This window comes from Populus trichocarpa, chromosome 1, assembly GCF_000002775.5.
Source record: "Populus trichocarpa isolate Nisqually-1 chromosome 1, P.trichocarpa_v4.1, whole genome shotgun sequence".
Lineage (NCBI taxonomy): Eukaryota > Viridiplantae > Streptophyta > Magnoliopsida > Malpighiales > Salicaceae > Populus > Populus trichocarpa.
Genome location: NC_037285.2, coordinates 36,146,153 through 36,172,131, shown reverse-complemented (window position 1 = coordinate 36,172,131; position 25,979 = coordinate 36,146,153). Strand labels below are relative to the sequence as shown.

The 25,979-nt window shown below is 34.2% G+C and overlaps 3 protein-coding genes and 1 non-coding gene across 7 annotated transcripts; 2 read left to right on the top strand and 2 right to left on the bottom strand.

Annotated features, from left to right (window-relative positions):
* The first annotated feature begins 375 nt into the window (after positions 1–375).
* LOC7487853 (uncharacterized) lies at positions 376–3,392 on the top strand. 2 transcript variants are annotated; one of them, XM_052454330.1, is made up of 8 exons: positions 376–1,135; positions 1,280–1,327; positions 1,410–1,456; positions 2,539–2,605; positions 2,686–2,729; positions 2,906–2,963; positions 3,034–3,115; positions 3,166–3,392. In XM_052454330.1, exons 1-7 carry the CDS (start codon positions 1,076–1,078, stop codon positions 3,082–3,084), a joined length of 375 nt encoding a protein of 124 aa, XP_052310290.1. In that variant the 5' UTR covers positions 376–1,075; the 3' UTR covers positions 3,085–3,115; positions 3,166–3,392. The 2 variants fall into 2 exon arrangements, with proteins under 2 accessions (XP_052310290.1, XP_024465293.1); XM_024609525.2 differs by having other exon boundaries at positions 388–1,135; positions 3,034–3,392.
* Positions 3,393–4,702: 1,310 nt separating this feature from the next.
* LOC18095311 (probable NOT transcription complex subunit VIP2) lies at positions 4,703–9,919 on the bottom strand. Of its 2 annotated transcripts, none has more exons than XM_024609518.2 (14): positions 9,722–9,919; positions 9,568–9,646; positions 9,315–9,429; positions 9,037–9,215; positions 8,573–8,954; positions 7,853–8,056; positions 7,648–7,749; positions 7,175–7,263; positions 6,916–7,089; positions 5,649–6,071; positions 5,503–5,555; positions 5,375–5,416; positions 5,035–5,179; positions 4,703–4,926 (listed from the first exon to the last, which is right to left on the bottom strand). In XM_024609518.2, the coding sequence occupies exons 2-14, from the start codon at positions 9,583–9,585 to the stop codon at positions 4,867–4,869; spliced, it is 1,986 nt and encodes a 661-aa protein (XP_024465286.1). In that variant the 5' UTR covers positions 9,586–9,646; positions 9,722–9,919; the 3' UTR covers positions 4,703–4,866. The 2 variants fall into 2 exon arrangements, with proteins under 2 accessions (XP_024465286.1, XP_006369908.1); XM_006369846.3 differs by having other exon boundaries at positions 7,844–8,056; positions 9,722–9,918.
* Positions 9,318–9,401, top strand: LOC112326362 (small nucleolar RNA snoR35). Its single transcript, XR_002979998.1, has one exon. It is a non-coding gene; the product is annotated as a small nucleolar RNA snoR35 (small nucleolar RNA).
* Positions 9,920–13,306: 3,387 nt separating the features above from the next.
* LOC7487854 (serine/threonine-protein kinase BLUS1) lies at positions 13,307–25,299 on the bottom strand. 2 transcript variants are annotated; one of them, XM_024582776.2, is made up of 22 exons: positions 24,920–25,240; positions 23,956–24,597; positions 22,820–23,074; positions 22,191–22,315; positions 22,011–22,055; positions 21,821–21,902; positions 21,650–21,718; positions 21,407–21,577; positions 21,234–21,299; positions 20,214–20,282; positions 19,927–20,070; positions 19,733–19,806; positions 19,304–19,443; positions 19,177–19,219; positions 17,655–17,746; positions 17,441–17,517; positions 15,325–15,450; positions 15,198–15,240; positions 15,068–15,114; positions 14,460–14,521; positions 14,324–14,375; positions 13,307–13,689 (listed from the first exon to the last, which is right to left on the bottom strand). In XM_024582776.2, exons 2-22 carry the CDS (start codon positions 24,121–24,123, stop codon positions 13,639–13,641), a joined length of 2,001 nt encoding a protein of 666 aa, XP_024438544.1. In that variant the 5' UTR covers positions 24,124–24,597; positions 24,920–25,240; the 3' UTR covers positions 13,307–13,638. The 2 variants fall into 2 exon arrangements, with proteins under 2 accessions (XP_024438544.1, XP_002300034.1); XM_002299998.3 differs by having other exon boundaries at positions 19,177–19,443; positions 24,920–25,299.
* Positions 25,300–25,979: the final 680 nt, after the last annotated feature.

Genomic DNA, 25,979 nt, shown 5'->3' with positions numbered 1-25,979 from the left:
TATGTCATTCATATACACAACTAGTCCCTCTTATCCAGACTCTAAGACCAGTTAGGTTTCTAGTGACTAAAATATTAGGCGTCAACTTCATTATTTTTTTTTTATTAATAAGAAACAAAAATTCATTATTTTTTCCATCCATCCATCATCACAAAGATCTCAATCTAAAAGGATGTTCTTTGTGACGCCGCACACGTGTAACAAAATAAAAAAAAAGTAAATTCATCATTCATGGAGCATTTTATGTACAACCCTGGACTCTTTTTCAAGACATGATATTTACGTAGGAATTCAATACCAAACTATCATTCTACAATTATATATATCACTCTATAATCAAAGTAGTTGCAGTTCATAAATTTGAATGTTGTTGAGTTAATTGTTGGTTGCTCTGTGTTGTTATAGCTTGTATTTATAGTCTTTTGGTCCTTTAACAATATCCCTTGTAACGCTCCACGGTCTTTTTCAATTGCCAATGTGATCTTGTAATGCTCTATGTTGTCACCTCCTACTATTCACGTTTCATCAGTGCCATTCTCTTACTGGTTTTTTGGGAAATCAATTCACATGCTTGTCTTTGTTACAAGAATTCTCGATCGACAGGCCTACTGTACATGTAAATTTGTTGGGCCTGTGGGCATAACCAAGATATGGGGATAACAGATGTAAGAGATTTCTCCTCCCAATTTGAGACAGTCTTGTAATTCTCTTTTCATATTTTTGTTCTTGATAGCTAAACGAGTCGTAAGAAAAAGGTGATCCGTGTGATTTGATGATTTGTGGGATTTGGTTTCATCGACTTCATAATTTTGTTTGCTGGGAATTCACAAGTTGCGGGTTTTAACCGCTGACCAGGCTCTGTAGGAGGCTGACTGTCCATTTCTGTTCTGATAACATGGGTCTTAAGGCCTCGTGATAGTCTTGGCATGGGCTTCTAAGTTGGATCTGTACCGGTGTTATTAATGCTGGGCTGGAAAATCACCGTCCCTGTCAGACGTGCTCAGAAGGAAGGCAGCGCGTCCTAGTTCACAGTACAGAAGAAACAAAAACCTCGTCCCTCTTTAACAAGCTAGCAATGGAGAGTTCGGTTCAACATTTTCCTGTCACCCATAAAGAGTGTTCTGTAGTTATCAAGGTATGATCAGCCACCTGATTGTTTTTTTTTTTTCCTTCTAGGTTGTGTGAGTTTTATTCTGATTGATTTATTGTGTAAAAGGAATGGCCCGTTAATGATTGAGTTTTCTTCACTTGTTTTTGTTTGTCTTTCTCTGCTTGACAGGGAAACAAAACAGATATGGTAATTTCCGGTTATGATGACCATTTTCTGGTGAGTTTGAGAAGACCATATATTTGGTGGGCTTGTGTCTGTGTGTGGACAAATTTGTGATGTTTGACAAAATGCTTAACAGGTGATTGCTACCCAAATAGGAAGCATGGGCACAATACTGCATGCCAGGTATGAAGAATCCACGATGTTACTGCTTTTAAAAATTGTCAGCTAAAACATATTATTATGGCTATCCACTGCAAGGCCACAAGATTTTGTTTCATATCAGTACCGCACGGCCAATTGTTTTTCTTTTATCTTATTCCTGCTTGTTTGTGGAACAAAGTAACAACCTCTTTCAAATTTATTGAATTAACTGCTCTTTTTCTTTGATGTAACTAATATCACAATAAACACAACACTTTCAAGTAGTTGCTTGCATGTTTGTATATCTTTTCATAGTCCAGTGAGATTGATATTTGGATGGGATATGGTTATGATTGATATCCTGAACTTATTCTGTCGCATACCTGTACGCCTGATTAGCTGCCTGGAGGGGGGGGGGGGGGGGGGGGGCGCCCTTCTAACCTCCATATTTGTCAAGGGTAGTTTCCAATCCTCCATACCCGCCTTCATTGGATGCAGACCTCCAATGGAGGTCCACATATTTCTTTTCATGACTCATTTTCATTAAATAAAGAACTCAACTCATTAAAAAAGAAATTTACAAGTATCAAACAAAGCTAAATATTAGGGGGGGGGGGATACACTAATTATTTTAGATATATATTGGCAAAATTATAATATAATAAATCATTTATATATAGATTTGGGTTTGGAGGTCTATCAGATCTAAGGATGCCTTAGCCGCCTCCTTAACCGAATCAATCAGTTATTTTATCCGCCTCCACTTCCATGGAGATAAAAGGTATGGTTTATGAAGAATTCTGAAGGTAGATGGATGTATAAGCTTTTACTGAAGTGATCAAGCATTGGTTACAAGTGTGGTGGAAAATCTTTATCAAAAGGGTGAGAAAAAAGGGTAAAGATTTCCAAAGACATAATGATATATCTCAAAAGAGAAGATGATAAACCGTTGCTAGTCAGCATTTTTTTAGGGAAAATCAGTTGCAAGAATCCAGGAATGATTAATCATTATATTTAGTTGAAACATATCTCACAACCATGCTTATTAAGATTATATTAGAGTATTAGAGTTGAATGGTAGTTTTTAGCAGATTTTCTATGATATACTCTGCATTTGTTGCTAGGAAGGACGAGAGTTTGTCAATCCATCCAACCTTCAACGTGTCTGTAATCTTTGGAAAACGTGATGAGGTAAGCTAGCTAGCCAGCCTCAGTAGTTCCTAGTTTGATTATAACTTGTGATTGATTTTGGTTGATTTCAAAATGTGCAGCCAATGCTTGTCGCTTGTGCTAGACAACTAATTGAACATATAAGGTATGCCTTTATTTGGCATAAATTATTTAAACAGGTCAACTATCATGTAATCACTGCTTTGTCTCTGCTTAAGAAACCTCTGAATGTGATGTGTGTGTGTGATTATAACATCTCCTTTTGTATTGGTTCTAAATACCCTGTTAACTAACATCTAACATCTCCTTTTGTGTTGGCAGTACATCAGGCTCGTCCAAGCCATTGGTGCTCTCTCTTGGTCTTCAAGACCATTCTTCGGTAATATCCTTAGAAATCATCTTCCAGAGAATGAATATGGAAGTATAACGACTAAACTCTTGTCATGCAGGAAACATTGAGAGGAGTTGTCTCTGCCGTAACTGCAAATCGTGTATGGTGACAAGCAAATTACCATGTGACCTCTGATTTTGCCAGTGAACTCCCAGGTTTTCTGAATACAACGGTGGCTTATTTAGGGCTGTCAGATTCTAAAAAATGAAACAGCTTCAGGATTCAAATTCGCTTCTTTTCTTAATATCCTCATCGGACATTGTCGTTATGGAATAGGGGTGACTATATGAACTTCTCATAGGTGCGCTTGATCAATATTTACACCATTTACTAGAGTCCAATTGTTGATCTACTAGTTGTGGGTGCAAATCATGGCTGTGATGAATAAGGGTTTCAAATCATATAATCATTTACTAATGTTGCAATCTATTTATCTAGGAACCTTATATTATATTATATTTGGAGGACCTTGAAAAGAAAACATAATCATTTAGGTTATGGATCGCTGGACAGGAGATAAATACAAAATGAACCAAAAAAATATGTTTGCTGGAGGGACAGGAGACAGATAAAAAAGAAATCCGTCTCTGATACAGGTTTTGCGCGAATGTATGTCCTTTTTAAAACAGGAAAGAGAGGAAGATATGCCTCTTATGTTCTCACTGTTTCCTATTCTACCTTGGGTCTTGGTTTACGTTGAAAGCTTGAGAGCTTTGAGGGTGGCCATCTTGAATTTGCGTGCGTGCACGAAAGGGATATCAGATTGTAATGATATGCCAGTGTTGCTGTTGCTAATTGCATGTTTCCTTGGGCTCCTGAGTTCTAACCATGCAATGTAAATAAAACAGCTGATCAACTTATGGAATGCCTACATCTACGCAATTCCCAGCTGAAATCTAGACTTTCCCCGGGTTCCTGAGCCGCAACCTGGGCTGCGGATTGATCACCCTGGACGGCAACAACGAAGGAAAACTCTCCCAGAACATCACACCAGCGAGCAACGACGACACGACTTGTGCAGCTACAGTTACACACGTTGATATGTCTTCCTATGTGACCTTTTTACAACGGTAAGAAATTTGAGTGGAGGTCCAAGCTAATGAAATAGATTTTGGAAACACATCTTTGGGCTTGCATTTGAAAATTGGATAAATTTGTTTTGAAAATAGGAACTGATGTTTGTTTTTCAAATCGAGTAGAAACCTAGGGAGAGTAAAGAACGAGAAAATAATGCACTCCACTTCTTAGACACCAAAGCACTCCTCCCTCTCCTCTCAATCAACAATGCCAGGAACCCAAATTTAATTATTGGATGTTAGGGTTTTTCTGATGCATCGTGGCTCACGAGATACGAATATATCAATCAGTTTTTACCAGATACTTGATTTGAGATGACTGTCATTATTTATCTTTCCATGGGATTTTCTTGTAGAGAGGAATCATCGGGGGCGGACCTATGCTCTCCACTTCTGCTGGATTTGAAAGGCTTGCAGCGTTTAATATTTGAATAAAAGTAATGCTGCCCCTAGCACACGGCAGCATAAAAGCCTGCCATGTATGGTGGCGGCAAGAACTTCAAAACGTCCAATAAAATCAAAATTGGACCAAAAACAATTTAACGTTTAGTTGTCCACACAGCATTACAGATGAAATTTGATCCCTCGTCCATGGTAGGAATGAATGCATCAAGTTTTACGAGAATTATCAACAATCGCTGTGAACACATGTTGAGAAGATATAGAGTTGTTGGTTAAAATGAAAAATCCCTGCGCAACATGATGGCTATACAATTGCTGAAAATAACCAAATTTCAAGCAGGCACTAACACTGGAAATTGACCTCCTTTGTTCTAATCAATGATGCGTGTTTACATTTCAAAATAGAACACTGGTTAATGTTGAGGCAGACCCGGTCTCTTTTCCACCATCTCATAATGGAGAACGAAATTTTCCTGCATCAACATCGATTTTACCAATGGGGATCAGAAATCAATCAAGCCTGCATTCGTAGAGCAAGAAAAGATTGCAAACATACGAACTAATTACAAACAAATCAAGACCTTGAGTGTTATCTCAAATGTGTTCGGTTCAAAACAATGGTAAGACCCTCTCTCATATGCGCTCGTTTTAACAAGTGGCTCTGTGTTGGGGACTCTTTTTAACCAACGCCGCTGCTCCTTGTGGTATAACCAGCCTCTTTCATAACTGCCAACAGAGAATATCCCACCATTAGTCATATTTTTTAATTAGCAAAATTGCAGGTATTCAAAATCCTGAATGGTCTTTTTCCCCGAGCATAAGACGGACTCAAAAAGGCGGGAAAGGTAAGGAAATGGGCAGGTAGTGGAGGTTACATGGATACAAAACTACAACATTCAATTCATCAGTATCAGAGCTTACAGTATGTTTGCGGCATGTAATTGAGCTTCATCTTTTGGCATGCTGAAAAGCAACAGGATAAAGAAAGGCATTAGTGAAAACTTGAAACATAAGGAAAGAAAACAGCAAAATCCACTAAACAACTGCACCTGTAAAAGGCATAGAGCAACGTTTCTGTCCAGAGCTTTGAAAAGTAATTATGCTGCAACCAAGACCCAAAAGAAAAGTCAATTATGGAAATAAGAGGTTAGGATTAAATAACAAAATTATAGAAAAAGGACAACAGCAAACTCACATCCAGTGGAGGTGGTGGCTTAGCATAATAACACTTTGGAACATTGAACTCTGGATCACCCTTTGCTGGCTCGTCAGACCATGGGGAGCCAAAAGTCTTGTGAAGACTCTCAGCTGAATTCAAATTCAATCCAAGAGTTGTTAAATCAATTCCAAGTGCCAGGGAGGTCAGATCAGGATCACTCATCCTTATAACACTTAACAAGCCAAGTAACCCAAATGGATCAGGTGCAGATTGTGCTGTCTGCATGGACTTTATGCCCTGATCTCTAAATGGTTGATTGACAGTCGACATTTGTTGTAGTCGAAACTGGGGCTGGTTCTGGTGTTGATACTGCTGGATGAGCTGGTCATATGATCCAACACCAGATACCGTATTCGGAGAATTTAAAGGTCTCAGCCCAATTCCTGGTGGTCCACTGGTCTAAACCACAGATGACAGGATAGTTTAAAAGATTTCTTAAGAGGAAAAATGAATAACCATAGATAAGTAAAATAAAAATGATAGCTATTGTACCACCCCAACATGAAGTTATGAAAACAGTTGGTGTGGTAACCATCAGTAGCAAATTATTGAATCCAAGAAAATTTTCTTCTGGGTTAATGTTGTCAGTGTTGCCCTTCACCATGATATCTATCAATTTAATTCTTAACATTACCAGTTGTTTTCAATTATACCCATCAGTTAATTCTCCATCCCAATTTGTTACGAGGATACGTTAAGTATCCACGTGGCAACTCCATAAATTAAAGAACAATCATATTTATTGTTTAAAAATAACATAAAATTAATGACAATGAAATTTCAATCTAAACTAAAAATTTTGGAAAAATCAATGCCATTTAAACTCAAAAGTACACAAATTCAATTTCATGGGTTTCAAATTATTTCAATGCTTTTACTATTAGTTTTGTTTATTTCACTCATAATAAATTCTAAAGTAAATAAATCTTAATGAGTTGCCGCATGGTATTTAATGGATTCTATTAACTGATTTGGATGAAGAGTGGACAGAAGGGTTGAATTGGAAATTCAAGGTAACAATAAGGGTAAACTTGACAGATCCAATAGGTACAGGGCAACATTAATAACAAACTTATTCGTGAGGGGCTATTTTTTGTTGTTACCCTTTTTTTAATGTACTGTAACCACGCAAGGACTTGAAATTGACCACTTTCATTAGATATTAAAACCACATTCACTTGAGGCAATGGAGACCCTCTAAATGGCAATGCAAAAAACTATTAACAGGACTAAACTTCCACACCTGTGGGTGATAGGCTGAATGTGAAGACGGAAATAGTTCTGAACCATGAAGATCTTGATTGTTTACAGATGCAAAAGAGACGCCACTACTGACAGCTGGGGCATGTTGCTGTTGCTGCTGAGGACGATAGGATGAATAAGCCTCTCCTAAGTTGAACCCAGCAGATCTCCCTATCTGCAGAGTGCAGAAATGAGGTGTCAGAAAGTACAAACAGATAACATTTGCTATTGCTAAATTTCCATTTCACATAGAGGCTCACAGAGAAGTGCTGAGATTGCATCATTGACAAGGTATTGTCGTGCAATTGTTCTTTCTGATGCAAATCCATAGTGTAATCAGCATTACCACCTGAATCAAATCCAATATCATAGTCAACGTGTGAAAAATGCATTACTGATTGGAGAAAAATTAGGATAACAACTATGCAGATGTAGGTTTTTGTTCTGGCAAGGGGCAAAATCACAAACACAGCTACAGCCAAGTCCAGAAGACACGACATTAAAAATGTTATAGATCCAATCACAAAATATTGCTTAAGCATGCATTAGGAAAATCTTTATTGTAACTTATACAGGGACATCATCTACTGATTAAAACGCAGCATCACGTCAATGAGCAAACACGTGAAGATGGGAAATTACAGGACCGATGAGCTTCTATTCCCACCAACCAAGGAGGCAGTGTGTTAGCATTATACAGAAAGTAAGGAGCTTGCAAGAATGAGTTTGGAACCTTTAAATCCTGGTAAAGCTGGAAAATCTTCATTCTGAATGCTGAACTCTTGGCTTTGTTGAACAATGGGACTAACTCCAAGACCAGGTTTTCGTAGTGAACCTGCAAGTAGTTTCATTGTATTTTATCACCAAATACAGGTGAAAGCAGAGACAGAAATAACCATAAACAAATAGCAAAAGCATATTTTAATTACCCAATTGACCTTGAGGCCCTCCAGCAGAACTAGGACGACTTGTCAACTGAGGGAAATCATTGTTAATGTCGAAAGGGGAACTGTCATTGGAGATCACATCATTCAACATTCCCATAGAGCTGAGATTGTTCACACCTTGAACATGGCTTTGGGAAAGAGGACCAATGGCAGTGGGGTAGGAGTTTCCTAACATAGGAATCACCTGTGGATTTCCTGAATCCACAAAATGTCATTTACACAAGCAAATATAGCTAAACTTGGAAATTAACATTTGAAAATCTAAACAATCTGTGAACATAAGAACTAATAGGGCAGCGAACAGTTAAATTAATTGTTCAGGATATAAGACCAAGTGGGTGAATCATATAAAACTAAGCATCCACCTGAATCACCTTTGTTTTTTAACACCCAGAAAGACTCACAAGCTTGAATCTTCCATACAATCTAAAAGATAATGACATTCTTTTCAAGTGAAAACAACAGTGCACTTTAAAAGGCCTTAATCCCAGACTAGTAGGGGTCAGCTATAAGAAATTACAGACAAGAACAATACAAGAAATTCTAGCAAGCTTTCAACATGCAAAAATAAAATTCAAAACGAGCATCAACACAATTTCCAAGCTAGCAAAGCCAGTGGCAAAGATATTTTATCACATTCAAACCAAGGCACCAGTAAATTGTATGGTCAAGAAAATAAAGCATTGATTTGTTTCTTCCTTGCACACAAACCTTGTGGAAGCACACCAGTCATTAATCTATTTTGTCCTTGCATGCCTAAGCTGCCAGATCCGCTATTTGCAGTTAAATTCAAACGAGATGCAAGACCAGGGACAGATAGTCCTCCACCCGAGCTTAAGCTTCTCCCAATGTTCCCACCACCAACCATGTTTCCTCCAGAACTCGTAATCCTAGGACCTGTATTGCCCAAAATTTGGGAAACCCCCAATCCAGGAACAGCATTCCGGTTACCTATTCCAGCAGAGGTTGGGAGAATACCAGGTATAGAACCACCAATTCCATTGGTGTTGCTACCATATCCTGGATTTCCTACAACACTTAAACCTCCTCTATTTGTAACCCCAGAATGTCCATGGGAACTGCCATGAGACAGCTGCACAGGGAAAACATTCAAGAAGTTTACTACTGTAAAAAAAAACAGGATACAGTTACTAGAATAAAAGCAAATTACATACCTGAGAGAGACCAACTGGAAGATTATTGGACGCAAACCGTCCACTGGAGAGGCTTCCAGTAGGTTGTTGAACCCCACCTGAAGGAATGTTATTGATTGTAGAGTTTCTTGAAGCAAAAGTTCCAGGCATGTTGGGTACATTAAAGCTCCCATGAATATTATGCAGCCCTTGAATAGTTCCTGCGCGCAATAAGATAACCTTATTTAGAATCACAAGGAAAACTGATACAAGAAGCAGGAGAAGACGAGGACACGAGTGAATCTCAGGCAAAATCTAACCACCACTGTGATGAAAAACAGGAGAGGCTGCCGCACCGGACTGGCCAGAGAAGGATGTAGCAAAAGATCGCGCCGTGTTGTCCGGAAGATTTGAAGCTGATCCATTTAGACCAGACTGCAATCCAGTGAGTATTAAGACTTTTTGCACAAAAGAACAATTGAAGCATATAATATTTATCTTTCAAGAATTGAGAAACCAGTAACTATTCTTCAGATTAATAATTAAAAAAAAAAGAGAGAGAGCGAAGAATACATTAAGTAACGCCGACATTTCATAAATGGTCAAAGATCATGCGAGAAGTCCTTTCAGAGATGATTTTTGCTCTTACAACCTGAATAAAAAAAATCCCAAATTAATTTTATTTTTTAAAAAAAGAAATGAAACCCTAGGTTTAACACGGAATTACCTATAGCAATCGATTTGAGAGCTTTCTTTTGTCAATATAATATGATCTTAGCAACGTGAAGATGGAGAAAAATAGATCGAACGATGGAAGTGCCCTACAAAAATTCGATGATAGCTGTGAAGAGTTGAAATCAGCGGATACAATTATCGAAATGTATGGAGATAGATCTATTGTTCGATATCGAACAATCGTGGACGAATAAATAAAAGGAAGCTTCTTTTTTTTTCTTTTTTGTTATCTTCCAAATGAACGGTCCGCACAAAATACCTAAAAGATGGACGGCACTGATTCTTTCTTTCACTCTATCAATGTTAAATAGAAAGCACCTCCGCTGGGTCAAGTTAAATTTTTAAAAAATATAAAAAAATATTTAAATATTGTTAATTTGTTGTTTTTGATAGAAAAAAAATTAACTCATATCAGGTTTACCCATATAATTCGGTAGATTTTATTAATTTAAAAATAACTCATATAATTTGTAAAAACAAATTTTCAAGATAATATATTTTTTTAATATTAAAATAACAACATATTAACTTTTTAATCATATTTTTTTATATAGCTTTAACAAATTAATTATTCTTTTATTCTTTTATATAGTTGTAGTTGTATAAAAATTATCAAGACATGTTTTTTTTTTTCAAACTTGCTTTTAAAATTATGATTGTTTTTATTTAAAAAAATCATGCTATTAATAAAAAAAACTAATAAGGAAATGAAAATTCCGCTTCTAGAAATATATTTCTTTTCTTCTGAATTTAAAGCATTGAATTCTTGCCAACATTTATTTTAATTACCTTAGATTCTCATTAAAAAAACCATGTTAATAAAAAAAACAATTTCTATTAAAAAAATATATAAATAAGAAAAGAAAATTTTAATTTAAGAAATACATTCTCTTCTAGAATTTATATCCTTCAAACTCTTACAAATATTTATTTTATTCACCATAAATTAAATATAATTATAAAAATTGGTTCATGGTATTGCCGATCGAGCGTACATAAACTCCAATTAACTTTGAAAAGCCAATTTGACATCGATCCTTTTTTTATTCCAGGTTCTTCTTTTAAAATTGATATTTTTTATTTCATCATTTGATATTAGGTTATTGGACCTTCAACTTCGCGGTTTTTTCCGCTTCTTTTTAAACGAGGTTATCCCAATCTCATATCTCGAGTCGAAGGTTAGTCGCGTTAACCTGAGTAACTCATGGTTTTTTATTCATTTTTTTTTCAATTTCACTTTTCATTGTTTTATTCAATTTTTTAAGGGGTTACTCGAGTTAACTTGAGTTAATTTCTTTTATCCTATTAATGTTTTTTTCAATTCATCCTTTAGCGTTTGATTTGCTGGTAATTGTGCTTCAATTGTTTTTCCTCTACATGAGGTTTTTCTGTTTTCATTCAATCTTTTTTTTTTATCAAATAAAATTGTTGAAATCTTTTCATAATATTAGCAATAGTTTAGTTTTTTTATTAGTCATTGTTGTTTTTTTTTATTATTGTTGTTGGCTTTTTTATAATTATATTATTAAATTAATCAAGCCCATTTGAATAATGATCTAAGTCTCAATTTTTTTTTTCTTTAAAAAGGCTATCAGCATGCCTCAACATCGTTTTTTTATGTTATAAAAAAATTAATTCATCCCATGGCATAACGTGAACTACATATCTTAAAAAAAACAATAAAACACTTTGTCAAAATACTTTATAAAATATTGTGCACACAGATACAAAAAACTATTCATTGTTAGCGTGAATTATGATTTTGCCTTTGGAAGAAAAATTTAGAAGCCTTGGGATTGTAGGTATTTTAATCTTTTCTCATAGTTCATTAATCATTAAAACATGCATCATTTCAAATTTTCTAAAATAGTAAATAGATTAGATTGCCTTTCAAGTAAAAATATTTTAGAATTGTTAACCAATAATGTTGTCTTTTCATTAAAAAAAAAAAATGTTGAAATATATTTTTACCATTAAAAGTAGAAAAAAATAAGAACATACACCCAATGGTATGTTTGTCCTTTTCATAAAGGTGTTTTGTTAATTCCAAATCCATTGAGGGCATATCACTTTTTTTAACACGATTAATTAATTTTTAAATTCAAAAAGTTATGGGTGTTGGTTGTCCACGTATTAATAGGTTCGGAGCGCCTGTGCCATTTAAATGGTACATGCGGCCTTTTCCAATGGCCAAACTTGTCATTATATCGTATCATTGAAAGCTTCGCCGTGCTCTTTTTCTCATGGAAAGACATGTGTCGACGACGAATGAACGGTTTGTTGTTGGTGGTTATTTTGTTTTTTTCTTTTCTCTCTCCTCCTTTAAAAAGTGCATATTGATCCTTTTTGAAGTTTTAATTCCAATCCTTAATCTTTTGTGGTTGTTTTGTTTTTTTTTCTTCTCTCTTCTCCTTTAAAAAGTGCACATTGATCTTTTTTGTAGTTTTAATTTCAGTTCTTAATCTTTTGGTTTTTATTTTTTTTTCTTCATCATTTTATAAAAGTTTTGTTTGTACTGAATTTAGTCATTTAATTACAATTTGTTATATATTATTTTTTCAATTCAGTCCTTATTTTTTTCCTTGACCCTTTTGTTAAAGTTTTATTTTCAATTTTATCCTTCAATCAAATATTTTTTTTTAATTTGGTCCTCATTTTTTTTCCTTTACCTTTTTCTTTTGCTAAGGTTATTTTTCTTTTCAATCTAATCTTTTAATAAGAAAAAAAAATTGTTTGCCTTCTCATTTAATTTTTTTATTTTTACTTTCACCCTCATTTTTTTTAATTATATATATTTTATATCATTTTGTGTTTGATTTTCTAGGAATTAAACTTATGGCTTTTCATTTATGAAAACATTTATGGTGTTTTCAGTATAATGACGTGAAAAATAGATTTGAAATGTTAACTCAGAATCGATTTTTTTTGCTAATTTTCTTTTAAGATTTTATAGTTTGACATTAATTTTTTCTTGTTTTTTTTTTATTCTGATTTTAATTGATGCTTTTTTTTAATCTTTTTTAAAATAATTTTTTAAATTATATTTCAATTAGCATCTTTCCTATATGATTTTTTATTTTGTTTATTTAGCTATTTTTAAACATTTTTTTAATTTTTTTATATATATTTAGTTTTTGAAGATATTATTTTTATTCATGTATAATGTTTTTAATGTTTTATATAGATAAATTTATTTTTAAAAACAAAAAAAATTTATTTTTATATAATATTTTTAATATAGATAACATTGCATAGTATTTTTTTTTAATACATGTTTATTTTTATTATTATTTTTAATAAAAAATAATAATTTATCTTATATTACAAGATTAAATATTGTGATCTGTTTCTATCTTTTATTTTTTCATTTTCCACTTTTAGTTATCATTGATATTTTTTTTATTTACATAAATAATTATTAATTTATTTAATTAAATATTTTTCTTACATAATTTTTTGAATTTACATTTAGATTTTTTTATGTAAATATACACTTTGAAAAGGTCACGTATCTATTTTTTTGGGATACTTTTGGGATAAAAAGTATACAACCAACACCGAAACAGGGTCAAATCACTAGTAACAACAAATTTGACCAAGATATTATTAAATTGTAAAAAATAAATTTTTCCGGAAGATAACCAATTAGAGTCTCACAGGATCATGAGAATCAAAGTCTGAATTATAATTACAGCATGGAGTTAATAAATAACAACATGTCGCACATCATGTGAGACTAAGGAATGGCATCTCAAAATTTGGGCGTCCTTGCTCCTCAAGGCTTGTTCACACATATTGTACACTAGAAATGCAAATCAAAATATAACTTGTACCTCAAGTTTTGCCAGATCGTCACCAACTTAGCCACCAAAGAAATAATGAAGCCGCCAAAAATGTTATCATCACCATTCAGCTTCGTTCTCTTTCCTTGTTGATAAAAGCATTGAGTTGTCTTTCCAACTGCAAGCACGAAAGAAGATAAGACACCAAACTTGGCAATACAGGAATCCCTAATGACTAGCATAGGTACAAGTAGATTTCAATATCCAGAAAATGTAGACAAATGAATGCTGAACTCTGCTAGAATACGTGGCAAGCCAGTATAAATTTGATCAATAGCTTCTTAATGTAAATCATAATTTAAGATTAGAACATGGAAGAGTTGATAATAATGGGAGACTAGGGGGCACATCAATGATTTCAGAAAAGAAGAAGAAAAGCGCATAATTGAATGGGAGACTAGGGGACACGCCAGATTGATATGTCAGATAAAAAAAACTATAGGAATTCCTTGCTAGGCACCGATACTAAGCATTCATCATACAATACTTAAAACTGTCTTGAAACAATCCAGCAAACAATCCATTTTAAAAATTGTGGTAGCAAGAACCTAAATAATCATGACGAAAATCGAATGGTGGTAGGTCATCTAAACTGACAAACCTTTCAATAACAGCAACAGATGACGTGCATGATAAAAAGATGGGCTAAACACACTCACAAATATAAGATTCGATAGAATAAATGCAACAAAATGTAAGCACAGCTATGCGAAGAAAGCAAATTCATAAATCCATGTAACATTACTGCACACCTGAACATTTTTCATCTTTTGTCTCTGCAATTCCTCAAAGAGGCTTCCAACACTGACAAGAGAAACCAATTTCAGTTTCATTCCAAGATCGCAAGGAATAATTTCAAAACTCTTAGTTTTGGGTCTCTCTTCATACCTTTGTTGTAGACCAATAAACTGAGCCTGCAGCTCCTTCTCTCTTGTCCAAGTAGGAGATATCTGCATGTTGTGCAAAAGATCATTTGATCAAATGGTAAGCAACTTTTACAAAAGTGGATACCATCATTCACTCACATGTGACTAATGAGAAACAAAGTTTTCTGTGAGGTAAATTGGGAAATAATTTCGGTCAGATCAGAAAAAGGTAGAAAGCAACATGATTTGAAAACTTGGCTAAGTAGTGATTCTTTTTTTAAACAATTTGACTTCAAGCACGCCCAATAATCAAGAAAAAAACAACCATTAATTTAAGGAAAATTAATACTGATCACAATTTATTCAAGATCTTTGCCTGTTCCTCATTGTCACCAAGAAAGAAAACAGCGAGCAATTAAACCAAAAAACAGATAATCCAATTGCTGCCATTTGTAAAAAAATAAAAATGATGCTTATTATTGCTTAAAATCATATGCAAAGCAGAACTTCAAGTACACACCTTATAAATGCAGTACATTTTGGTATTATTTCTATGTTCCAAACACTCTCCCACCAAAAAGAAAAATGCAAGGGCTCAGTACAAGAAATAAAAAGAAAAAGGATAACTACCTGCAAAAGGTCATTAGTGGCTGCCTCACCAGATTCCACCAGCTTGCCTGCATATAATCAAATCCAAGTAATTATAGCGTGCAGGCCTGATCAGCAACAATAGAAATGATTTTAAAAGATGATTCATTACCAGAGGTTTGTTCCACGTACTTGATCAGTTTAAGAATTTCCTCCTGTCAACAATCAGCAGAACAAGTATTTTCTCAAACAATAAATATATAAAAAAACAGGGGGGGGGGGATATAGAAGAATCATACCCTTTGCAAGGTGTTCTGCTGCAGAATGCATTGCAATGATGGGAGAACTGAGGAAGCTGCGGGGTTTGATATTGTTGCACAAGCTGAACCTCCACCAACCGGGTTGAAACAGCAGTTTGTAGGACCCTGATTGAGAAGAATAATGGCAATGGTTATAAAATGATCGCTTACAAGATAAATTTCTAAGTTACTAAAACAAAATAAAAAATAACATTCAAACAGACTCATCTACCACACACTCTAAGTCCCCTGGAGGAAAGAACTATGATTTATTGATATTTCAACCTCCATAGGAACTAGGCAAAATTTTCATGGTACATAAATTTAACCTCAAACAATTCAAAGACCCAATCTGTCTAGAAACCCTTTACAGTGATAATTCAATTTAACCCAGTTCTTTTCATCATGAGTGGACACATAAAAGGTGCAGAGTTTTTTACCTGATGAAAAAACAATTATATTAATGGAGAGAAGGAACAGCTACAACATAGGGAGAACATGCCAATCTCATACAAGATAAAGACAAAGGAGGAACTACGAAAAACACAGAAGAGAGGTAATCAACTGTTATGAGATAGATTTGTTTTTCTGGTGCTTTATGGTCCAATGCTTCTGGGTGTCTTATAGAAGTCTCTATGTAACATCCAAAGGGATTGGAGGGTTCTTCAGAATTATCTTTTGAATCCTTAGTATTATGTGTGCAAAGGTTTCAAAACATATTAACCTGGTCATAAAATCAAGTGACTAGACTAGTGTAATAATATCTATTCCAAAAAAGCAATTAAGAAGTATTGAATTAGAAACTGGTAATCATACACGGGTGGGCATAATATATGCTTTCAACATTCAAACCTTGTTTCTTGACTGACATCATTGATGCAGGCAAGAAAACAAAATAAGAATAATAATTTTATTCACTAGGTGTATCTTCTTTCCAAGCATGAAGGATCCTAACTTGGATTTTCTATGATTATTTTAGTCCTAACATCCAGACTGTTAGTTTTACTAGTTATTCTTGAGTAATTTCAGCATTAAGCTTTCATCGAGAACCACTATTTTTAGTGGTTTGTTGCCAATCATGCATGCATATGCTCCATGGTGAGTACTCAATGGCACAGTGTTTAACACTGCAATACTTCATTAAAGAACGGAGTTACAGAGCATTTGTCATTTTCATCATCTAACCTGGTCTTTTCATAGAAAATTTATCCAGTTTTTTTTTTGGCACATGTCATGCAAGTGTATCATTCAATTTTTTGATATGTTCATTAATTTCAAAAAATAGTTTCAAAATTGTTGTTTCCTATATATAATTTTGTATACTCTTGCATAGAGTTTGACAAATTACAATTAATTTAATGTGCTTGATTTTTAAAGCAAATAAAATTATTTTTCTTTTTGCTAAAAGAATTCTTTTCATTGTCAGTAGGGTTTATTTGTTAAAGCAGTAACAAATATTTTTTGAAGCCTTTAGTTTTAAAGAGTCAAAGTTAATATAGGACAACCAAAGATCCAAATTTGAGGTAATTTAATATTTTAGATTATTGTTTTTTTTTTTTTTTTTTTTTTTTTTTTTTGCATTTATATGCTTGTTTTAAGCACTTGTAAAGTTTGACAAAATAATACCATTCCAAAAAGTTACTATATAGGTCGGGGCGTGATTAAGAGATCTATCTAATCATATTTATAGTTTATATAGCTTATAAATTGGCATGTACAGGAAAAAACAGGATTGATGTTTTTTTAACAACATTCCTTTATAGTATGGGTATTTTTTATTAGTCAAATGTTCTGACATAGTTTGTCTTTTTATATATAATTATGGATTATAAATTGTTTCAAATGCTAAGAAATTTCCTAAATTCATACCATAAAATGTATATTTGAGATCAAGTAAAGAAGGAATGCAACATGGCACAGAGCATTTTATTATTAGGAGGGATTCCTACAACCAAAAGACAGTGTAATAGCAATGGCATGTTTAACAACAAAATTATAGAAGGCTGTAAGCTTTGTCCAAGATAAATTCTGATAGCAGACTGACAGAAATAGTTCTCATGCCAACTAGAGGTTGAGTTAGGTTAACCAGTGGTCATAGCATAGTAATCATATATACCTTAGGGCTGAGATCAGCTGAAGTGACCTTAAATCGTCCCTTGCGTTGGACAACTGCTCCTTCTGAAGTATCCTCCACTGCACAAATCAGTAGGAAAAGTATATTCATGCACTATAAACAAGTAATATCATCTCCAATAATATACGCAAATATATAATAAATGCAAGACCTATATGTGTAAAGAGAAAAAAAATCCAAGAATGAATTGACATACCAGATGAAAGGTTGTTGGTATCCCTCTTCTGTCGATGCAACATTGGACCACTATAGTTTCTCTCAGATTGGTATTTTGGCTGCAGGAGATCCCTACATAATATGAGCACATTTAAGTTACTTTTGACTACTGCAACCAAGATTTTACACATTGATACATGGTATTGTCAGAAGCAACAAATGACAGCTCACTTTCAAGATGGCAGTATATTGCAAATTGAAACAGCCTACTAACTAACATTATAACTCAGAATCATGTTGATAATAAACATTGGGCTTTAAGATTACTTTAAACAGTAATTTCAATTTTTCTCAGCCCATTTTCCATTTCCTCCAGATCACTAATCATGTTAATCCGCCATGACTTCCTTAAAGCACACCCATAAAGCCGCAAACTTTTCATTTAGTGGCATCACAAACCCATTGAACAGCTGGAGCTTTCATCTTGTAGCAACACTTTGATTATAGACAATATTCATTTTCTGCCCAGCCTTCATTGCATTTGTTTACAGAATAAATTATAACTTAATGCTACATTTTCTATGATTTTGTAAGTTAGTCCTTCTAGTTGAAAATCATTAGTCCATCGACCAAATTTGATTGTGATTTCTTTTTTAAATTTCCAAATTTCCCTTTTCATCTGCATTTTTTGTTTTGTTTGTAGCAAGTGAGATTAAAAAACATTGACTAGAAATGGGCAGTTTATGGAGAGAAAAAAAACAATTAAATTACCATGGAAAACCAATGGAAGGACTGAGTGGCAAGCAAATATAAAAATACAGGGATTCAATATGAGTTTTTAAACCAAAGGGATAGCTAATTATTTCCCTAAAAACAGAGATTAAATAATAGTTTACTTTCTGTTTACATAAATATGCTCTATTGAAGGCATCAGACTTCAGGAGCCAAAAGAAGCTCCAAGCAACCTCATAACAAGGCTGGCACAAATTAATAATAGCTTTAGAACCTATACCAGAAAAAAATTTAAGAGTTGCCTGAAAAATTTAACAGCAAAAGGATTGAAGAAATTTCGAGTTCTTTTTTTCCAGTTTAAAGATCGATAACATGAAAGAAGTCCTATCCCCACAAAAGAGATGGACAGTGAGCATAATGCTTCATGTGGTTGACTCAGAGGCATTTACCAAAACAATTTTTATTTGTATCGCATACAAACATTTCAAGACTATCATTCAAAGACCTCAGTGCATTATATCTTAAAGAGTCTTTAAGCTATATATACCAAGAGATAACAAATGTTAAATCTATTTTCTTTTTAGACCTCAGTGCATTATATCTTAAAGAGTCTTTAAGCTATATTTACCAAGAGATAACAAATGTTAAATCTATATTTTTTTTACATGAACTCAACATTGTAGTCCTTGATAGAATAGTTAATTTTTTAGGTAACATCTTCTTCTACCCTCAGGGAGTACAGACAAAAAATGTCACATGTCTACTTTGAAAATCGGTAAAATAAAAAGGAGAAAAATTTAGAATCAACTTTACTTGGGATAAAAACTGACCTGTTTTCATCGCCAATAACCTTTTTTGGAGAAAGGGCATTATCTGGTAATAACGGACCACCCAAAAAACTTTTATGCTCAGAAATGACATGACGTGGTAAAGAACTACTTCGCCCAGAATTCTCACCCTCATTTCTTTCGCTTTCTTGGTCCATGGCACTCGATGACAACTCCGTAAGAACCTGTTGTTCACATTCTGTTTGGGAAGTAACCTTCCAGTTTGGACTAGTTGCACCCACAGCCTCCTCACCAACATCAAAACAACCTCTGCATCAGATTACATGACAGCATAATTAATATGATAAGGAATATTCATATTTGATCATAAGTTAAGATCACAAAACCGTTGTAGAGAATCCAAAAGCACAACAGTTGATCACAGTGTACATAAATGGATTCTATAATTCAAATAAACTTTTCATAGATTAATTGCTGTTCAATATATTATGTAAAAAACTGTTACCCACTACCAAAGAGGCAGTAAATTTATTTAAGGTCAAATAATTGGAACTGGAAATGTGAGCCATAAGAGGGAGAGGGAGCGGGTGAGACATACTTAAGTGCTTGAAGAGGTTTAATAGGAAATGAAGGGAGTGAAGTCTCCAAATCATGTAGATCGTTGAAGCCATCCTGAAACAAATGAAAGGTGATGTCAACATATGAAAGGATAACCTTGACTCAACAGTAAGCAGTAAATATCTGAGAATCAAGGCAAAAAACTAAAAGAAGTCATTATGGGGAAAATAATACCTCCTGACTAGGAGCAGAAATTGAATGATTAGCAATTTTGGGGGGCAGCTTCTCAGCAGGAAACCCAACAATGTTGTACCTGTCCATTTGTTTCCCACTCAAATCTGGATCTTCTGCATTTGACATGCAATCATAGTCCTGAATCTGCAGGTAGCAATGGTGCCAGCGGTGATCAGTCAAATTAATGATACAAAGTTTTGTGTACTTTGCCATCTCTTTTCGACAAGTTACTTTTCTAAGCAATCATGCTTAACCATATACACTCAAACCAGGAACGCATTACTTACAAGGGCAGCTTGATTTTTTAAATCTTCTAGGTTGAAATTCCAGGCACTGATTCCTCTTATGTACTCTTGCTGCAAAACAGAAGAGTTACTTCACAGTGATATCAAAGGAGAAATATCCAGAAACTTTAAGCACTCTAATCATCTGTAAGATTTCATACAATACACAAACAGAGACACACACAGCACAAGCAAGCATGCTACCATTTTTTTGTAATGCATAACTTTTAAGAGTAAAGACATTTGTACCATAGGAATATCATTGATGGAAAAGTTGCCACAGCTTAGAAGTTGCTATTTACCAGAAAAACATCAACCCAAATTAAATTACTTCAACTTTCCAATCTTTTGATCAAATTTGGACATTCCAACTCTGGCTTGGATCCAATCACATATTACCATATTCAAAAACAAATTCAACTTATCAAGGCTGAATTTTATGGTGAATTACAAGGAAAATAAAACAGATAAAAATGGTTTGTTTTAATAAATTCAAAATTCAGTTTTTCACATTCAACCTCAGGAGTTTAATAAAAATCAGAAATTAATTCGTAACTCATTGGAAAATGTTACAATCTGAGGTGGCATGCTTTTGTATGATCTATTGTTTGGTAGTATGATAAGTCTCAAGCTACCAAGTAAGAGTATAAGGGAGTGACCATTCATGCAATGACTGTCGAAGACTTGGCCTTGTAGAGTATTCTAGAGCCTGCTTACCAAAGACATACACAAGGTTTTGCACTTTTTCAGCTAAGGTTCTTCGGACATGCCCAAAATGTGTGTTTGTGTTCCCGAATCACAAGGAAGATAGGCAAAAGATGATACTGCATTGATGTCAATTCATATTTGGAAGACAGCATAGGGTGAACCTGCTTCCTAACACCCATTCATTATTCATAGTATCATATATCCAAACTACACCATGTTAAGTTCACATGTAATTTTATCCACAGCCCAAGTTAGGACCAAAATTTTCTAAATAATTGGGTTTAAGCCAGAAGTTAAACCATTAACAGATACCACCTGTGATATTTGCTCTTTATCCCCATAGAGGGCCTTATTCTGCACTAGAAGATCAGCCTCTTTTGCCTGAAAAAGTGAAAACAGAAATCTGAGGAGCTGTACCAAAAATTATACCTTTTTCCATAAGAAAGTCTACGAAACAGAAAACATGAAGTTGGACATGAGCAAGAGACCTTCAGTATCTTAAACCGTTCCCCTAAAGGAGAAAGACCATCAAGAATGGCCCGAACAAGATAATCATGAGAGCGTGCATTTTTAAAAAAATGGTGCTTCAAAAGCTTTTCTGATGTGGGTCGTTTCTTTGGATCCTTCACTAAGCAAGCAGCTACCATCTCTTTAAATGACTGCAGAAGCGAAACACTTTCATTACAATTCACGAGGGAAAAGAGTCAAATTGTTTCAGCTGAACAACAAACCTTTGAAAATCTCTTGTCTCTTTCATAGTCAAGCCCTGGAGGTGCATTTTGTAAGGTCATCAGCAAAACCTGCAGTAAATAAGGGGAAATATCAAAAGTGTGCAACGGAAAAATAAGCACCAGGAAATGCTTCTGATATGGACAGCATAAGTATCTGAAAAGGAAATTTACTTTCATTGGTGGATACTTGGAAAAAGGAGCATGGCCATGAGCAAGTTCAAGGGCTGTTATCCCAAATGACCAGATATCTGCTCTGTTCAGAGAAACAAGTTTCACAGCAATTTCAGCAAAGAAATTGAGATATTTATGAAGGAAAAAGAAGATTAGAAAAAAAAAACCAAGAGATTCACATCCAACTCACTTAAAGTCATATCCATGCAATTGCTGCATAACTTCAGGAGCCATCCTAGAGAGAAGAAAAAAAGACAAAATATATCTTCTGATAACATGTACAGTATTCTTTTGCCTCAGATAAACAGCACAGAGTGTAGGTTTCCAATAGTAATGTATTAACTAAAAGGGAAATAGGATAAACAATTACCAGCAAGGAGTGCCAACAAAAGTATTTCTTGAGCGTTGCCTATCTCCTGTATCAAACATGCATGCTGACACTCCAAAGTCTGCTAACTTCACTGTACCATCAGAATCAATTAAAATGTTGCCAGCCTGCAAAGAGTTAAGAAAGCAGGTAAGAGAAACATCAAAATATTAATCCCCTAAACTCCAAGGGGAAAAAGTTGACAGAATAATAATACATGTGCCATGACATGTGCCATGAGATACAACAAGACACAATTCAAGACCACAAAATTCAGAAAGAATAGACCTAAGAAACACTGAGCGCAAGAATTGATAAGAAAAAAGTTGAAGACTAGAGGCTAAAAGCAATACCATCCAAGCATATGTTTCATAACTGCACTAGGGAAAAAATAACTTTTTCTGCAAAAACTCATCAGGAACTCTTGGTTTGATGAATCAATAAATCATTGCATGGCACAAAATTTTGTGTGGAACTCTTGGTTTCTGTTAATTATTTAATATGTTCCAAGAAAACTGATATTCATACAGCACATTTAATGAAGACAAAAACTGACTAATTACTACAAACATCAAGAATAACAGGTGAAAGAAATAAGGAAATGCTAAGATGCATAATTGCAAAACACTTACCTTAACATCCCTGTGGATGTGCCCATGCTCATGAATATAAACAAGAGCTTTGAGAGTCTCGCGCAATAATGTAGCAATGACAGGCTCTTCAAAACCTTCTGGGTAAGCAGATTTCATTATATGAAGGCATGAACCCCCAGCCATATATGGCATCACAACCCAAAGGCTATAGCCAGCAGTGAAAGAGCCATGTGCTCGTAATACATTTGGATGATCAATCAAGCTCATTGTCTGTACCTCCCGCCGGATACCATCCTGTATCAGTTGGATGGGAAAATGTTTAATATGATGCCAATACAGTACTTCGTGCTCAATTCTCAATGTGATCTAGTGATGCACAACCTAGAAACAACCATCAATGACACATAAAATGAACCTGATGGAAGACATGTATAGTCATGCAATGAGTTCTTAAGGTCATGTTTCAATGAAGATTTTAACCAGCTTAGTTATTGTTATAAATCGAATAGCGGACTGAAAATGAACCACTGGACTAGGTCATGAAGAATTAACTGGTATGGGGAACATTCTCCTGAGATACCAATGTTTGGTGCAACTAAGGAAAATTGGTCCAATGAATTTGTTCTCCAGTCAAGGAAAAAAAAGATAGTGCTTTACTAGGACAGATTTGTTTTCCCTATCTTATCCCACAATGGGAACACATTTCCAACAAGGACCCAAAAGCTTGATGAACAGTAAAGACCTTATGTTACATTGTATTAACCATATATTATAAAAAAGAAGACACATCCTGTCAGATTAATTCTATTATTTAAAAGAAAAATGGCAATCTATATATATATATAAAAAAAAAAAAGAGTTATTTTCTAATGCATACTAAACACCATAAAAATTTTCCATGAAATTTGATTTCCAAGATCACTTGTTTTCATGAAACAGACGGAGCATTAGTTTTATTGTTTATTGATAGGAGCTAATGCAGACATGTGCATAACTGATGTAGGGAGCATACAAGCATCTTCAGAAAAGGAACAGCAGAAGGCCTAAAGTAATGAATAGAACAAGACATAACCATGCAGTTACTCTAAAAGAGAGGAATGCCTTTTTTCTGTACATATCCAACATAGAAATAAACACGAACATATTAGAATCTAACAAAAATGTAATTCACTTACCAGATCATTATTGCACTTTTCCAGATCAAGAACCTTAATAGCAACTATCTGATTAAATGGAATGCAGAGAGCCCTATACACAGTCGCGCTGACACCTTCACCAATTTCTTCATATAACTTGTAATCTTTTGCATTGACAGGATATCTTTTCTCCGAGACATACTCCATGGTTTGCTCTTATAACACACCATTAACACCAGCTTTACTCCTAAATGTTCCAGTGAAGATAAACAAAGTGTATGCAGAGAAGGTTAAAAGTAAGGTGATGTGGGGTTTCTTCCAATTGGGCAGCATTTTCCCCTTTCAACATAAAATATCATATGAATCCAACAGCTTCATCAACATGATACTGGCCAGGTCTTTTTTTTAATGCAGGCAGAACCACTTCAATAAGCCTTAATTATTTTAAAACCCCTGAATTGCACTAATGTTGTCGGATATCTGTTAAACTACTACAACCAGTTACGGACAATCAGGAGGACTCTGTACAAGAAGTAGTTCTAGAGGCCATCAAAAGAATCTCCAATTTCTTTCTTTCTTTTACACAAGCAAAAAACATATGCTCCAAAGACCAGCCAAAGCAAGCTGAAAAAACCTCTAATTCAGCAGCAGCATCTCATACAAAACCCCAGAAGGCGGTACCTGTAGGAGAAAGAAATCATCTACGTTCAACAGTATGCTTTTTTTCAAAAGAAGACTTTCTCTCTCTTTTTATTGACCATTTCTATCCCTTTTCTGCTCTCCTGGTGGTAATCTAACAAGTAGCGATTTCTTTTTCTTTTTTTTTTAAAGAAGAAGCTTATCACAACATCAGGAAGCAACAATTATCATAAAAGACCACAAGTTTCAAAATTAAGGGGAAAAGGCAGTGAATCTGAAAGCATCACATCTAACGCAACAGATTTAGAAAGTAAAAGCAGAGATTTCTAGGGTTTTAACAGTAAAAAGTAGTGAAAAATCTGACCTGATTTAGTTAAACCAGAATAGAAGGAGAACTTGAGATTTTTCTCTCTCAAGATCGACCTTAATTTTTGCGATTATGGGAGCTCTGTGTTTGGTGATTTGATTGATAGCAGAGAAAATAATACCAGGAACGACGAGAAAGAAATAAAATAAAAAAGCTGCTAGTTGTATATATATTTTTTTATTTTTGACTCTTGGTAGAGAGAAGGGCAGCTGCAAATGTTAAGGGTGGTGAGTGGGGGCCGCCAATGCCCAAGAGATTTTATTGAGTTTTCTTTCTGACCTGTACGTGAATATATCGCTTAGATTTTCCATCGCTAATTTCTCGGGGCACATGGAGAGGAAAGCTAATTGCATAGCATCTCCCTGTGACTCTGGCCTGTATTTTTCTACAGTCAAGCGTGATTGGCTTGTATTTTTCTCAACTCGTTTCAGCCCGCAAACCTCTCTTTAATGAGTTATTAGTCATTTGCACGCAAGCTGTAGAGGAAAGGTGGCCCGCTTTGCGCCGCCTGCCGAGTTTATTTTTTAATATAAAAAACTATGCTAGTGTATTTTATAAAAACAAAAAAAAAATCAATAATTGGATCTTGTAAGATAATTTTATTCAATTGCATGACAAGGAAAAAGCAACGGTAGTAAATAGATAAAGTTTTAAGAGAAAATGTAATAATGATAATTAAATAAAACACTTGTTTAAATGAAAAAAATTAATAAAATAAATTTCAAGAAAATTTAATGTTAAAAGATGAAATTAAAATAAAAAAACAACTTAAAAAATTAATAAGTTTATCTCACCAAACATATTACTCGAGTCATAAAATTGTAATAACTTGATTAAAAGGAAACAGAAAAAAATCATCAACCCTTTTTTTAAAATGAAAAACATCAAAAAATTAAAAAAAAAATATCAACTCATGTTAATTTTTTAAACCAGTGACCCGAGTCACTATATAGGGAGCACCCCTTCTAGAAAAATCATAAATCCCAACCCCTAATAAATCAAATATCGAATGATGAAGTTGAAAAAAATTAAATTATACAAAATGATCAAAAACAAA

Excerpts from the sequence above, each read along its gene's own strand:
- LOC7487853 (XM_052454330.1), top strand. The coding sequence starts at position 1,076 with ATGGAGAGTTCGGTTCAACATTTTCCTGTCACCCATAAAGAGTGTTCT. Across the intron at positions 1,328-1,409 it reads GTTATGATGACCATTTTCTG|GTGATTGCTACCCAAATAGG; the intron begins GTGAGTTTGAGA and ends AATGCTTAACAG. Across the intron at positions 1,457-2,538 it reads GGCACAATACTGCATGCCAG|GAAGGACGAGAGTTTGTCAA; the intron begins GTATGAAGAATC and ends ATTTGTTGCTAG.
- LOC7487854 (XM_002299998.3), bottom strand. The coding sequence starts at position 24,123 with ATGGAGTATGTCTCGGAGAAAAGATATCCTGTCAATGCAAAAGATTAC. Across the intron at positions 21,719-21,820 it reads CCAAGTATCCACCAATGAAA|GTTTTGCTGATGACCTTACA; the intron begins GTAAATTTCCTT and ends TATTTACTGCAG. Across the intron at positions 14,522-15,067 it reads CCACTAATGACCTTTTGCAG|ATATCTCCTACTTGGACAAG; the intron begins GTAGTTATCCTT and ends CACAACATGCAG.
- LOC18095311 (XM_006369846.3), bottom strand. Across the intron at positions 9,216-9,314 it reads TGTTTTTCATCACAGTGGTG|GAACTATTCAAGGGCTGCAT; the intron begins GTTAGATTTTGC and ends TATTGCGCGCAG. Across the intron at positions 8,955-9,036 it reads TTCCAGTTGGTCTCTCTCAG|CTGTCTCATGGCAGTTCCCA; the intron begins GTATGTAATTTG and ends TTCCCTGTGCAG.